Source organism: Canis aureus, chromosome X, assembly GCF_053574225.1.
Source record: "Canis aureus isolate CA01 chromosome X, VMU_Caureus_v.1.0, whole genome shotgun sequence".
Lineage (NCBI taxonomy): Eukaryota > Metazoa > Chordata > Mammalia > Carnivora > Canidae > Canis > Canis aureus.
Window position 1 is genome coordinate 80652331 of NC_135649.1, and position 14583 is coordinate 80666913.

At 41.4% G+C, this 14583-nt stretch overlaps 1 protein-coding gene across 1 annotated transcript; it reads right to left on the reverse strand.

The window, feature by feature from the left end:
* Window positions 1–8937: 8937 nt before the first annotated feature.
* On the reverse strand, window positions 8938–13909 carry BMP15 (bone morphogenetic protein 15). The gene is made up of 2 exons (XM_077888882.1): window positions 13564–13909; window positions 8938–9818 (listed from the first exon to the last, which is right to left on the reverse strand). The coding sequence occupies exons 1-2, from the start codon at window positions 13886–13888 to the stop codon at window positions 8962–8964; spliced, it is 1182 nt and encodes a 393-aa protein (XP_077745008.1). The 5' UTR covers window positions 13889–13909; the 3' UTR covers window positions 8938–8961.
* Window positions 13910–14583: the final 674 nt, after the last annotated feature.

The following is a 14583-nucleotide window of genomic DNA, read 5'->3' on the forward strand; positions in this document are numbered from 1 at the left end:
GGAAGGGCTCGGGTGGCGGCTCCGCGGAGGGGGCTGCGCGGCCCGGAAGCGCGAATCCAACAGCGCAGGCCCCGGAGCACAGGGCGCCGGGACACAGCCCAGGATCCGGCCTCCCCCGGGACAGGCAGAGGCCGGGAGGGCCCAGGACAGCAAGGACGCTCCTGCCCCAGCTGAGCAGATCAGCGGCCCCGCCCCGGAGCCTCCAGGCCCTGCAGACGGAGAGCTCCGGGGTTACTGCTGGGGCTGAATCCAGGGCTCCAGAGCTGGCCCCGCCACTAGGGCTGTTGCTCCAGGGGCCTCACGGGGTAAACAACCCCCACTGAGCCCTGCACGAGGCAGGGGCACAGCAGCTCCCCAACTGCTAACACCTGAAAATCAGCACAACAGGCCCCTCCCCCAGAAGACCAGCTGACGGACAAGTTCCAGGGGAAGTCAAGGGACTTAAAGTACACAGAATCAGAAGATACTGCCCCATGGTTCTTTTTTTGTTTTGTTTTGTTTTGTTTTGCTTTGTTTTGCTTTGTGATTTGTTTCCTTCCCCCACCCCCTTTTTTTCTCCTTTCTTTTTCTTTCTCTTTTTCTTTTTTTTTCGTTTATTTCTTCCTTTTTTTTTCTCTTTCTCTTTTCTTTCCTTCTTTCTCTCCTCTCTTTTTCTCCTTTTCCCAATACAACTTGCTTTTGGCCACTCTGCACTGAGCAAAATGACTAGAAGGAAAACCTCACCTCAAAAGAAAGAATCAGAAACAGTCCTCTCTCCCACAGAGTTACAAAATCTGGATTACAATTCAATGTCAGAAAGCCAATTCAGAAGCACTATTATACAGCTACTGGTGGCTCTAGAAAAAAGCATAAAGGACTCAAGAGACTTCATGACTGCAGAATTTAGATCCAATCAGGCAGAAATTAAAAATCAATTGAATGAGATGCAATCCAAACTAGAAGTCCTAACGCCGAGGGTTAACGAGGTGGAAGAACGAGTGAGTGACATAGAAGACAAGTTGATGGCAAAGAGGGAAACTGAGGAAAAAAGATACAAACAATTAAAAGACCATGAAGATAGATTAAGGGAAATAAACCACAGCATGAGGAAGAAAAACTTATGTTTAATTGGTGTTCCCGAGGGCGCTGAAAGGGACAGAGGGCCAGAATATGTATTTGAACAAATTCTAGCTGAAAACTTTCCTAATCTGGGAAGGGAAGCAGGCATTCAGATCCAGGAAATAGAGAGATCCCCCCCTAAAATCAATAAAAAACGTTCAACACCTCGACATTTAATAGTGAAGCTTGCAAATTCCAAAGATAAAGAGAAGATCCTTAAAGCAGCAAGAGACAAGAAATCCCTGACTTTTATGGGGAGGAGTATTAGGGTAACAGCAGACCTCTCCACAGAGACCTGGCAGGCCAGAAAGTGATGGCAGGATATATTCAGGGTCCTAAATGAGAAGAACATGCATCCAAGAATACTTTATCCAGCAAGGCTCTCATTCAAAATGGAAGGAGAGATAAAGAGCTTCCAAGACAGGCACCAACTAAAAGAATATGTGACCTCCAAACGAGCTCTGCAAGAAATTTTAAGGGGGACTCTTAAAATTCCCCTTTAAGAAGAAGTTCAGTGGAACATTCCACAAAAACAAGGACTGAATAGATATCATGATGACACTAAACTCATAACTGTCAATAGTAACTCTGAATGTGAACGGGCTTAATGACCCCATCAAAAGGCACAGGGTTTCAGACTGGATAAAAAAGCAGGACCCATCTATTTGCTGTCTACAAGAGACTCATTTTAGACAGAAGGACACCTACAGCCTGAAAATAAAAGGTTGGAGAACCATTTACCATTCGAATGGTCCTCAAAAGAAAGCAGGGGTAGCCATCCTTATATCAGATAAACTAAAATTTACCCCGAAGACTGTAGTGAGAGATGAAGAGGGACACTATATCATACTTAAAGGATCTATTCAACAAGAGGACTTAACAATCCTCAATATATATGCCCCGAATGTGGGAGCTGCCAAATATATCAATCAATTATTAACCAAAGTGAAGAAATACTTAGATAATAATACACTTATACTTGGTGACTTAATCTAGCTCTTTCTATACTCGATAGGTCTTCTAAGCACAAAATCTCCAAAGAAACGAGAGCTTTAAATGATACACTGGACCAGATGGATTTCACAGATATCTACAGAACTTTACATCCAAACTCAACTGAATACACATTCTTCTCAAGTGCACATGCAACTTTCTCCAGAATAGACCACATACTGGGTCACAAATCAGGTCTGAACCGATACCAAAAGATTGGGATCGTCCCCTGCATATTCTCAGACCATAATGCCTTGAAATTAGAACTAAATCACAACAAGAAGTTTGGAAGGACCTCAAACACGTGGAGGTTAAGGACCATCCTGCTAAAAATGAAAGGGTCAACCAGGAAATTAAGGAAGAATTAAAAAGATTCATGGAAACTAATGAGAATGAAGATACAACCGTTCAAAATCTTTGGGATGCAGCAAAAGCAGTCCTAAGGGGGAAATACATCGCAATACAAGCATCCATTCAAAAACTGGAAAGAACTCAAATACAAAAGCTAACCTTACACATAAAGGAGCTAGAGAAAAAACAGCAAATACATCCTACACCCAAGAGAAGAAGGGAGTTAATAAAGATTCGAGCAGACTCAACGAAATCGAGACCAGAAGAACTGTGGAACAGATCAACAGAACCAGGCGTTGGTTCTTTGAAAGAATTAATAAGATAGATAAACCATTAGCCAGCCTTATTAAAAAGAAGAGAGAGAAGACTCAAATTAATAAAATCATGAATGAGAAAGGAGGGATCACTACCAACACCAAGGAAATACAAACGATTTTAAAAACATATTATGAACAGCTATACGCCAATAAATTAGGCAATCTAGAAGAAATGGACGCATTCCTGGAAAGCCAGAAACTACCAAAACTGGAACAGGAAGAAATAGAAAACCTGAACAGGCCAATAACCAGGGAGGAAATTGAAGCAGTCATCAAAAACCTCCCAAGACACAAGAGTCCAGGGCCAGATGGCTTCCCAGGGGAATTTTATCAAACGTTTAAAGAAGAAACCATACCTATTCTCCTAAAGCTGTTTGGAAAGATAGAAAGAGATGGAGTTCTTCCAAACATGTTCTATGAGGCCAACATCACCTTAATTCCAAAACCAGACAAAGACCCCACCAAAAAGGAGAATTACAGACCAATATCCCTGACGAACATGGATGCAAAAATTCTCAACAAGATGCTAGCCAATAGGATCCAACAATACATTAAGAAAATTATTCACCATGACCAAGTAGGATTTATCCCTGGGACACAAGGCTGGTTCAACACCCGTAAAACAATCAATGTGATTCATCATATCAGCAAGAGAAAAACCGAGAACCATATGATCCTCTCATTAGATGCAGAGAAAGCATTTGACAAAATACAGCATCCATTCCTGATCAAAACTCTTCAGAGTGTAGGGATAGAAGGAACATTCCTCGACATCTTAAAAGCCATCTACGAAAAGCCCACAGCAAATATCATTCTCAATGGGGAAGCACTAGGAGCCTTTCCCCTAAGATCAGGAACAAGACAGGGATGTCCACTCTCACCACTGCTATTCAACATAGTACTGGATGTCCTAGCCTCAGCAATCAGACAACAAAAAGACATTAAAGGCATTCAAATTGGCAAAGAAGAAGTCAAACTCTCCCTCTTCGCCGATGACATGATACTCTACATAGAAAACCCAAAAGTCTCCACCCCAAGATTGCTAGAACTCATACAGCAATTCGGTAGCGTGGCAGGATACAAAATCAATGCCCAGAAATCAGTGGCGTTTCTATACACTAACAATGAGACTGAAGAAAGAGAAATTTAGGAGTCAATCCCATTTACAATTGCACCCAAAAGCATAAGATACCTAGGAATAAACCTAACCTAAGATGTAAAGGATCTATACCCTAAAAACTATAGAACACTTCTGAGAGAAATTGAGGAAGACACAAAGAGATGGAAAAATATTCCATGCTCATGGATTGGCAGAATTAATATTGTGAAAATGTCAATGTTACCCAGGGCAATTTACACGTTTAATGCAATCCCTATCAAAATACCATGGACTTTCTTCAGAGAGTTAGAACAAATTATTTTAAGATTTGTGTGGAATCAGAAAAGACCCCGAATAGCCAGGGGAATTTTAAAAAAGAAAACCATATCTGGGGGCATCACAATGCCAGATTTCAGGTTGTACTACAAAGCTGTGGTCATCAAGACAGTGTGGTACTGGCACAAAAACAGACACATAGATCAGTGGAACATAATAGAGAACCCAGTAGTGGACCCTGAACTTTATGGTCAACTAATATTCAATAAAGGAGGAAAGACTATCCATTGGAAGAAAGACAGTCTCTTCAATAAACGGTGCTGGGAAAATTGGACATCCACATGCAGAAGAATGAAACTAGACCCCTCTCTTGCACCATACACAAAGATAAACTCAAAATGGATGAAAGATCTAAATGTGAGACAAGATTCCATCAAAATCCTAGAGAAGAACACAGGCAACACCCTTTTTGAACTCGGCCACAGTAACCTCTTGCAAGATACATCCACGAAGGCAAAAGAAACAAAAGCAAAAATGAACTATTGGGACTTCATCAAGATAAGAAGCTTTTGCACAGCAAAGGATACAGTCAACAAAACTCAAAGACAACCTACAGAATGGGAGAAGATATTTGCAAATGACGTATCAGATAAAGGGCTAGTTTCCAAGATCTATAAAGAACTTATTAAACTCAACACCAAAGAAACAAACAATCCAATCATGAAATGGGCAACAGACATGAAGAGAAATCTCACAGAGGAAGACATATACATGGCCAACATGCATATGAGAAAATGCTCTGCATCACTTGCCATCAGGGAAATACAAATCAAAACCACAATGAGATATCACCTCACACCGGTGAGAATGGGGCAAATTAATAAGGCAGGAAACAACAAATGTTGGAGGGGATGCGGAGAAAAGGGAACCCTCTTGCACTGTTGCTGGGAATGTGAACTGGTGCAGCCACTCTGGAAAACTGTGTGGAGGTTCCTCAAAGAGTTAAAAATAGACCTGCCCTACGACCCAGCAATTGCACTATTGGGGATTTACCCCAAAGATACAGATGCAGTGAAACGCCGGGACACCTGCACCCCGATGTTTCTAGCAGCAATGGCCACGATAGCCAAATTGTGGAAGGAGCCTCGATGTCCAACGAAAGATGAATGGATAAAGAAGATGTGGTTTATGTATACAATGGAGTATTACTCAGCTATTAGAAATGACAAATACCCACCATTTGCTTCAACGTGGATGGAACTGGAGGGTATTATGCTGAGTGAAGTAAGTCAGTTGGAGAAGGAGAAAGATTATATGTTCTCATTCATTTGGGGAATATAAATAATAGTGAAAGGGAATATAAGGGAAGGGAGAAGAAATGTGTGGGAAATATCAGAAAGGGTGACAACATAAAGACTGCTAACTCTGGGAAATGAACTAGGGGTGGTAGAAGGGGAGGAGGGCGGGGGGTGGCAGTGAATGGGTGACGGGCACTGGGGGTTATTCTGTATGTTAGTAAATTGAACACCAATAAAAAATTAAAAAAAAAATAAAATAAAATAAATAAAAAATAAAAATAAAAATCCCTTGTGCTCCATATATTCATTTCCCCTTCCCTTCTTCTGAACTGATGGCAATCACTGCTCTTTTTACTGTCTGTGTAGTTTTGCCTTTTCCTGAAAGTCATATAAATGGAATCCTACAGTACAAAGCCTTTTAGATCAGCTTCTTCCACTTAGCATTTAGGTTTCCTCCATGTCTTTTCATGACTTAATAGCTCATTTATTTTTACTGCTGAATAATATTCCATTGTATACATGTAGCAGAGTTTATCCATTTATCTATTAAGGGTTGCTTTCAAGTTGGGGCAATTATGAATAAAGCTGCTATAAACATTAACATGCAGGGTTTTGTGCAGACATAACTTTCCAACTCATTTAAATAAATAACAAGGAGTGTGATTGCTGGATTGTACGGTGAGACTACATTTAGCTTTGTGAGAAACTGTTAAACTGTCTTCCAAAGTGACTGTACTGTTTTGCATTCCATTTCTGGACCAAATAACCATTTCTCCCCAGATGCACCTGCGAAGATAGACTCACATACCCTCCTCCACTAGCAAGTTATCTCCTTCCTTCCAAAAGAATGTTTGAGGTATATATATTTTACTTCATATTTGAGGGGAAAATGCTGAGTTGAAAGCAGTATTTCAAAGGAAAATAATCCATAATATAAGCCACAAATGACTCCATCCTGCCAGCGTTTCTTGTTGGGTATTTCTGATAACTCAAGGCTTAATGGATAATGTGGCTAATTAACCCTGAGCCTTCCATAAAAAGATGAAGTTTCAGTTTTATTCTGGACTCATAAGGCTAGGAGACCATGATTTTCTGAAAATTCTGAACACTGGAATGCTGAATTCAGAATCTGGTCCTGTGGACAAGATCTGTCTTCTGGCCTGTTAAGTATTTGTGTCTATCCCAAGAAGACTGGGGAAATAAATATCTAGACTGGAAGCCCACATTTATTCTATGTCAACTTGCCGCTTATTACAATGATTCTGAAACTGCCTCATTCAAGAACATAGCTGTCACATTCTATTGTAACTTGAATCATGGTTTTGAAATAATGGTGTACAAAAATAATCTAAAATAAGATGTGTAAATATGTAGATATATATATGAATGCTTTGGTTCTAGGTCTGTTTAAAACTTTATAGGGTGATGAGAAATAGTCTATTATCCTTGGAACTGCATTTATATCTGTTGCACAAATGAATGGAGAAGACATGAAGCTATGGATCTCTGTATATTATATAAAATAATATACAAGGGATATCTTACATTTATCCATTGGAAAATGAATGGAATGTGAGCATTAAAATCTTCTATGTTAGGAAGAATGCATCACACAAATACAAAGTATGATGGCCTTATGGTTGTACCTTTCAAGGACCTACTATGTGCCAGGCTCCAGTAATATGGAAATGGGTAAAACACAGTTGAAAATCCCAAAAGGATCTCATCTTTTGGCAACAAAGTTACACTAGAATGTGTTAAAGGAAAGCAAATAGTGTTATGTAAGCACAGAGGTAGGGCACCTACCTGAGTCTGGGGTGTCATGGGGACATTGAGGAGATAAAAAAATGATCTGATTTCTAAAGTTGTAGGTAGATGGGTGAAAAGATTTTAAGGAACAACTCCCCAGGAAGAATAAAAATTTTATATTTATAAATGTGTAAGATATTGTCTTTTGTCTAGCTGGAACCAATTATTGAGAAGAGAATGGCAAGGTGAGTTAATTTGATGGATAGGTAAGAAAAATGGCAGTGGGGGGTTGGTGGTAGTTACATTTGGCAGATATATGCATCTACCCTAAATCAGTCCCATCCCACTATGAATGCCCAGAAGACTAGTCAAGGAAAAGTTAGGCAGGGGAAATGCCTTACTGGGCTTCCTCAAAGGGCCCCCTTGGGGAGGGCTGATCACCAGCAGTCCTGCCTTAAGAGAGAACTTCATTGCAATCTGCAGCCCCACCCTTGGAAATTAGGGTTGAGCTTCTGGCCATAGCTAAAGGGAACAAATGAAATCAATTCCTTCCACCCACTCTCTACCAATCCCCCAAACATTCAAGATTCTCTTTAACAACAACAAAAAATGATTTATTTGTAACACAGCCCAGTCTCCATCAGGTTAGCACAGCATAGGAGTAAAAAAGAGTCATACTGCAAGTATCATTTAGTCTAAGGCAGTACCTCACGCTTCCCTGAACAGCAAACCCATCTCCCCACAGAGATCCAGCCCAGAGCCAAACTAAACTCACAAACAGGCAAGCCCAGAATGAAGTTGGCCCCAGGCCTCAGAACATCTGAGCCCCCACAGCCCTTCAAGCTTCCAGGCTGCAGCCTTCTACCCAACCTGGGCCAACTCCTAGCCTCTGAGCCACCAGGGAGCTTTCTTTGTGATAATTAACAAGAATTTAAGTGTTGTATAAAACAATGTCTTGTGAAATCCATTGTTCCCTAGAAAGTTTAAAATGACTCCCCCATATATAGTCCTAATCAGCAATGACAGCATTTCCTTTTTTCACCATAGATGCAGGCCATTTTGAAGTGATTATCCTCACAGCACCATACTCAAGTTTTCCTATCAGCATTAAAGGTTGATCTCCTTATCCCAGGGAAGAAATCCCAGATACTTTTCCCAGGTTCAGAGGCTGAGAGGAAAAGCCCTAATATCTTAGAAAAAGACTCCTTCTATTTCCCTTCAAAGATTTTAATGGAGATTATTGCCTAAACATTTTTTAATCCATCTGAGAAAAGTTAGTTTTAGATTCAGAGAGCAATACAAGCACAGAAGCAGGAAGTCTTTCTAGTTTTGAGGATACAGGAGGCAAGATAGAGGAGTAAAATCTGAAATGGTTTTCTTAACCCAAAATCTTCTAGAAAGCTCAAAAGATGGATACTAGGAAAATTTCACTTTTCTAGGCCTTGGTAGGATAATTCTGAAAGTTCTACTATCATGGATTGGTGACTTTTGACAAGGTCACAATAAAAAAAGACAAGAAAGCTGGGCATCCCCAATAAACCTCTTTAAGGCTCTGACTAGTGGTCAAAATGTACTAATGTTTGGTATCAGAATTGTTTGTATAAAGTGAGGACCTCATACATGGGGGAAGAGACTTAAGTGACACTTGAGGCAAAGAATAGAACCCAGAAAATGGGTAGAAGATCACAGGTAGTACACTATTTGCAGCTTTAACACTGATATTTGTTATGTTAAACTCTTCCAATTTCTCAGAACACCTGAGCTAGCTTTACCTTTGCTATCACCTGCATGTACAGGACTGGGCAATCATATCCTCATACTCCTTGTACAAGATACTCCCATTTGCCTCAACCAAAAGGATGCTAATGGGAACGTACTTATAAGGAACACAGGATGGCTGGGGCACACTCTGGTCTACCAGCTCATTGACAAGGTTCTGGATGATGGCATGATTGGGGGAATTGAGACCATAGTGTAGTACCCGAGGGCAGGCTCCTTTACAGTAGTTTGGGGTATATAGATGGGGAGCAATAATCCAATGATCCCAGCCCAACTGATGGAAGCTGACTTGGAAAGGGTGGAGGGAACACTGGTTACTTTTAGGCCCATCATGGTCTCTGGAGGAGCTAGGGACCCCAGATGTGATACTGCCTGCTTGCCGGGCCCTCCGCAAAAGAGAAGAATCCTTTTCTATGAACCCCTCCAGAACTCTGGGGTGAAATGTGGCCTTCCGAACACTTTTATGAGTGTCATTGAAATACAGTAACAAGAAGGCAGTGTCCAAGGATGAAGTACCATGCCACTGAAGTTCAAGAATCTCACTGCCTTTTTGCTGCTGACACATGAGGCGGAGTTGTAGAACCCTGCGTCCTTTATGATTCCAGATTCTTTGTCGAACATGTTGTGTGATATCCATCTCTGTCCAAGCTTTGGACATCAAGGAAGGATTTGAGGAACCTCTTCCTGAAGAGGGAAAGTGGTTGGTTAGGCTTTGCTGGATCCAGGGTTCCACATGGCAGGAAAGATGGAAAGGAGCTAGGTAGAGTTGATGGCGGTAAACCACAATGGCTCTGACTAGTTGGTATGCTACTCGGTTTGGTCTCAGAGGAAAGTCCAGGGTCTTTATATGCCAGGGGCCTGCACAGAAGGGAACAAGAGCAGAGGATTAGCTTCTTACCTCCTAGCCTGAATCTCCCTCACAAATCTGCTCAACTAACAGCTGTAAGTAGCCCTAAAAATAAAGCAAGATCATGATAATCACTATCATTCGTTGAACATGTACTATTAGATATTTTAAAGCATTAGCTTTTTAATCTGCAATAATCTTATGAGCTAGTAATTATCACCGTTTTGCAGACAAGGAAACTGAGGCTCAGAGAAGTTATGTGAGAGGACATACAGCCAGTGTCTAGTAGAAACAAGATTTGAGCCCAAGTATGTTTCCCTTAAAAGAAATTGGGTCTCATTTTTAAATCACACATAGCACTAGGATGAGGAAAAAAACCCTCAAATATGGAATTATTCTGTGTATGGGAAGAGGATCATCTTTATTAGTTGACTATTAAAGGTGATCAATTAAGTGAATTGTTGAGACATGCATGAATTAAGAATGAGTCCTCCTGTCATAGCATTATACAGGTGCAACTTCGAGATAACAGCCCAATATTGGGGACTATCTATGGCCTGCCATCAGTTCAAATCTGGGGCCAGGATGCCAGAAAATAATTTTGTCTATTTATCCCTAATGGGGGCAGCTGTTTTGCCATTTCTACCTTCTACATTAAGAATTGCTTCTTGAGCAGCTGTTCCTTTTTTAGCCATTTCCTCCTTAACCCTTAGTCTCTCCCTTGTTCATTCCTTACTGGAAATGATTCTTCATGTATTGCATTCATTGTACCACCATTCCCCTAAATGTCATTTTCAACAAGGCCTTGGTCAGATAAATATTTTGTTTGCTAAGAATTCTAGAAGCAGAAAGCCTCCTGGTGATTGTTTTAATCCAGACTGTAATGCTGACACCCAGTGGCCAAAGGGTTGGAAGACTGGGCCTGCAGTGCTCTGAATTTCTGCACCCTCTCCTGGAAAATATCATGAGTAAAGATCACAAAAACCAGGCATTGCAGGAAAATGCCTCCTTTTTATATTCAAACATCTTATTGCTGAAACTTTGCATGTTAATTTTCATATTATTTATCTAACCTTCCTCCTTCACTGAATCCACAAGCTTGGATTTCTCAGTAGGTCTGGACTAGTCAATGTAGAAGTGCTTTAATGAAAAATATCCTGATGCTTCAAGACAAAGTTCAGATTCAACTTACGCTCAATACACCCTCAAGTCTGGGGCACTGAACATCATTCACACAAAGCCCAAGCTAGATCTGTATTTGCTTATTTAAGCTATTCTACACTCCCATCATACAATCATCTTTCTAAGAGGCCCACTCATATACCTGCCCCACCCTGCCTAAGAAGGAGCCCAACCCAACCTCTAGCAGGCTGTCTGGTGAGGAACTGCCCTTACCTTTCAGACCTTGACATCTCATATTTCCTAAAGCAGGGTGGAGTGTCTTAGGATCAGAGCCAGGAAGGGTCTGCTCAGAATTTTTCAGGGAAATGGCTGACTTACACATCCTGTGTGATTGAACCTGGCATAGATCTCCAGGTAAGTTCAGTTCAGCTGTGTCATCTCCTAATGGAGATATCTGGCCCTGTGTTCTTTTTATCCATTTCTGGATCCTTTCCAGAGTCCCTAGATGCTAGTATGTCCCACAGACCAGGATAGTGATCTAATTCTACACATCCTCCTTTCTAGCCCCGTATCATCTGTACAAACTTGATTTGCACACAAAGCTTTTTGCCGCACACAGAATAAAATCCAGATTCTTTATAATGGCCTATAAGTCCCCTCTCATCATCCTCATTTCCTGCCACTCTGCACAATGCTCAATAGGCTGCAGCCATACTCATCTTCCTTCTAATCTTCAAGTCAGACAAGCTGGTTTCCACCCTCTAGGCCTTTGTACACATGGTTCCCTCTGCCTAAATCAGACTTCTTTCTACTCTTTTTATGCCTTGTTTGTTATCTTACAGGCCTCAGCTCAAATGTCCCCTCTTCAAAGATGCATTCCTTAATAATTCCATGTAAAGGGAGGATTTCTTTGTTATTCTTTATCAAAATAACCTATTTCATTCTTTGATAGCACCTACCACACTTTGCAATTATCTGTATTTTTCTGTCTCACCCATGACTGTCTTGATCATATCTGTGTGCCAGCACCTAAAACAATGCCTATCCCACAGTAGATATTAGTATTTGTTGAGTGAATCTCCATCCACACCAAAGTATCTTCCCTTTCCTCAAGCAGAATGCATATCTCTGCTTCTATGCATAGTCTTCTTACTCCTTCCTCAAGGTCCAGCTCAAATAAGCTCTTCAGTGAGGTCTTTCATGGTCTCCCCGCTTCCCTTTGCTGGCTTTAAGCAGTGACCTATTTCTTCTTTCGTGTACTGGGAGCCCTACTGCTTATCCTTGTCAAAGCATTTGTCATGCCATAACACCGTTATGTGATTACTTATGTATCTATTCTACCTTAATGGGAGCTTCTAGAGGTCAGGAAAATGGTTGTTTGTGCCTTCAGACCCAACCCAAACACAGTGCCTGGTGCACAATTAAAATCTGTTAAGTCAGCACTGCAGAATGATTAAAAGCAAAGCCCAAAACCCTCGGTTTGACACCCAGCTCTACCAATTACTATCTGTGTTACATTGAGTAAGTTACTCTGAGCTTCAGTTTCTTTACCTATAAAATGATTATGTTGATAGTACTTATAAGATAGTGCTGAGCATTAAGGAAGATAATGCTAGTAAAGTGTTTTTCCTAATGCCTGGCACATGGTAAGCTCACAGTAAAGGTTAGCTAGGGGAATATTGGTTGTTTCATTTAAAGGAGGGAATGTAAACCAGCCAAGGCCCAAAATTGATCTCACCAGGTTCCCAAGATTTCCTTGAAGTTGATGGCTTCCTGTGTTCCCTAGAAAGCCCTGCATTTCAGAAGCCCATTGGTTTCCTGGAACAGTATCTAATGAAGATATTTTTAAGATCAAGCATGACAGGAACAAAGAAAATTCCAAAATACCTTTGGAACCAAAAACTCATAGTAAAGTAGCAACATGGACTTAATAGAGAGACTGCTTGGTATACAAGGATATCAAGGTAATATCTAAACAAGAAGTTATGGAGAGTTTAGAGTCAGGCCAACTTAACCTCAAATCCTATCTCTGCCACCCACTGTCTATGTGAACTTTGCAAGTTATTTGACCTCTGTGCCTTAGTTTTCTTATCTTTAAAAATTAGGCTAATTGCTCCATGACAGCTAATGGTTATAGTTGTCCTTAAGGATTATATACAATAGCAGATGTTCACCTAACCAGGTATACAGACCTACCAATATTAATTTGTTCCTGTCCATTCTTGTACATCTTCCCCAACTCGGTATCCTGTGCTCTTTGCCTTGTAAGAATGCAACCACACACAAACACCCCTCCATAAGAATGCATAGGAGTATTTCTCAATTATAGTTTTCAGTGATGTAGCAAGCAATAAGACTTTCTTTGAAAGATAGGAGCTGACACATTTAGTTTTCCTGGGGTCTGGGAGAGATTCCTCAGGTAGGCCCCAATGCAATCTGTTCTTAAATTGGGAACCTAAAGGGAAGTAGGCTTGGATCCAGCTTCTCCCAACATTTCCATCCTTTAAAATCCAAGCCTGAGAAAACAACTCAACCACTAGGCAATGAAGCTTGCCTAAATGCACAGATCTCCTTTCTCTACATTCTATTCCCCCATTTCTCTTCCCTCCAGGACAGTATGGCATGATGACTTACCTCTGAGAGGCCTTGCTATATTTGCCAAGGGTCTCACCAGCCTCACCATGGTGGCCCCAATGGTGCGGTTCTCCCTAGGGTGCCCACGTGCATCAGCTGAACGCTGGTACAACTCCAGCATGTACCGCAAAGGATGCCCAAGGACCTGTGGCTTCCTCTGCTGTTTGCCAGGAGCTTCTTCTAGCAGCTCCCGAATCAGGGGCAGGGAAGGGGTGTCAGCCATGAGGGCATTAGAGGGCTGCCCTACCTTTGCCATTTGGACCCTGTATTCCATAAAAAGCGCCAGTCCCCAAAGAAGTATTCTAAGGATGCTGAGGAGGACCATCTCAAAAGGTGTGGTGTTCAGCAACACGCTCCAGCCCAAGCCCAAAGGATGTTACTCTGAGCCTTTCCTTTCACATAGGTAACCACATCTAGTTCCACAACCATAAAATATAGGGCAAGAAAAAATCAAATGCAAGCAGGCAGACCCTATGTTGATTCCTCTGGGAGGATCTTCTGGACCAAAGGAGGTCTCCTAACTTGGCCTCTTCATATCAAAACAAATAGAAAAAAACAGGTGGAACAATGTGGCGTATCCTTCCTACTCTTCAGGATTAGAAACAAGATAGCACTTACTCGGATGCTGAGGTAACCTTAAAGGAGAGGTCCATTCTAGGGCCTGCTCCCTTACCTTATCCACTAGGATGAAGAAAAAAAAAAAAAAAGCAGCCCTCGCTTACTGTGCTCCACAGCTTTAAAGGTAAGTTTCTTAATTAGTCCTTAAAGGGCCAGAGACCTCTTGCTCCCATCCCACTTCCACGTAGCCCTGTCTCTAATGCAGAAATTCCCTAAATGTGATCTGCTATTGACTTGCAGTGAAACTATCTGGGGTGATCATTAAGAATGCAGGCTCCTGGGTCCAAATCAAAACATGCACTCTCTGAAGGTGAGGTCCAGAAATCTGAATCTTAACAAATGCTCCAGGAAGTGTCTGTGAACAGTAAAATGTGGAAACCACTGTCAGTGTGGCTACTGGAA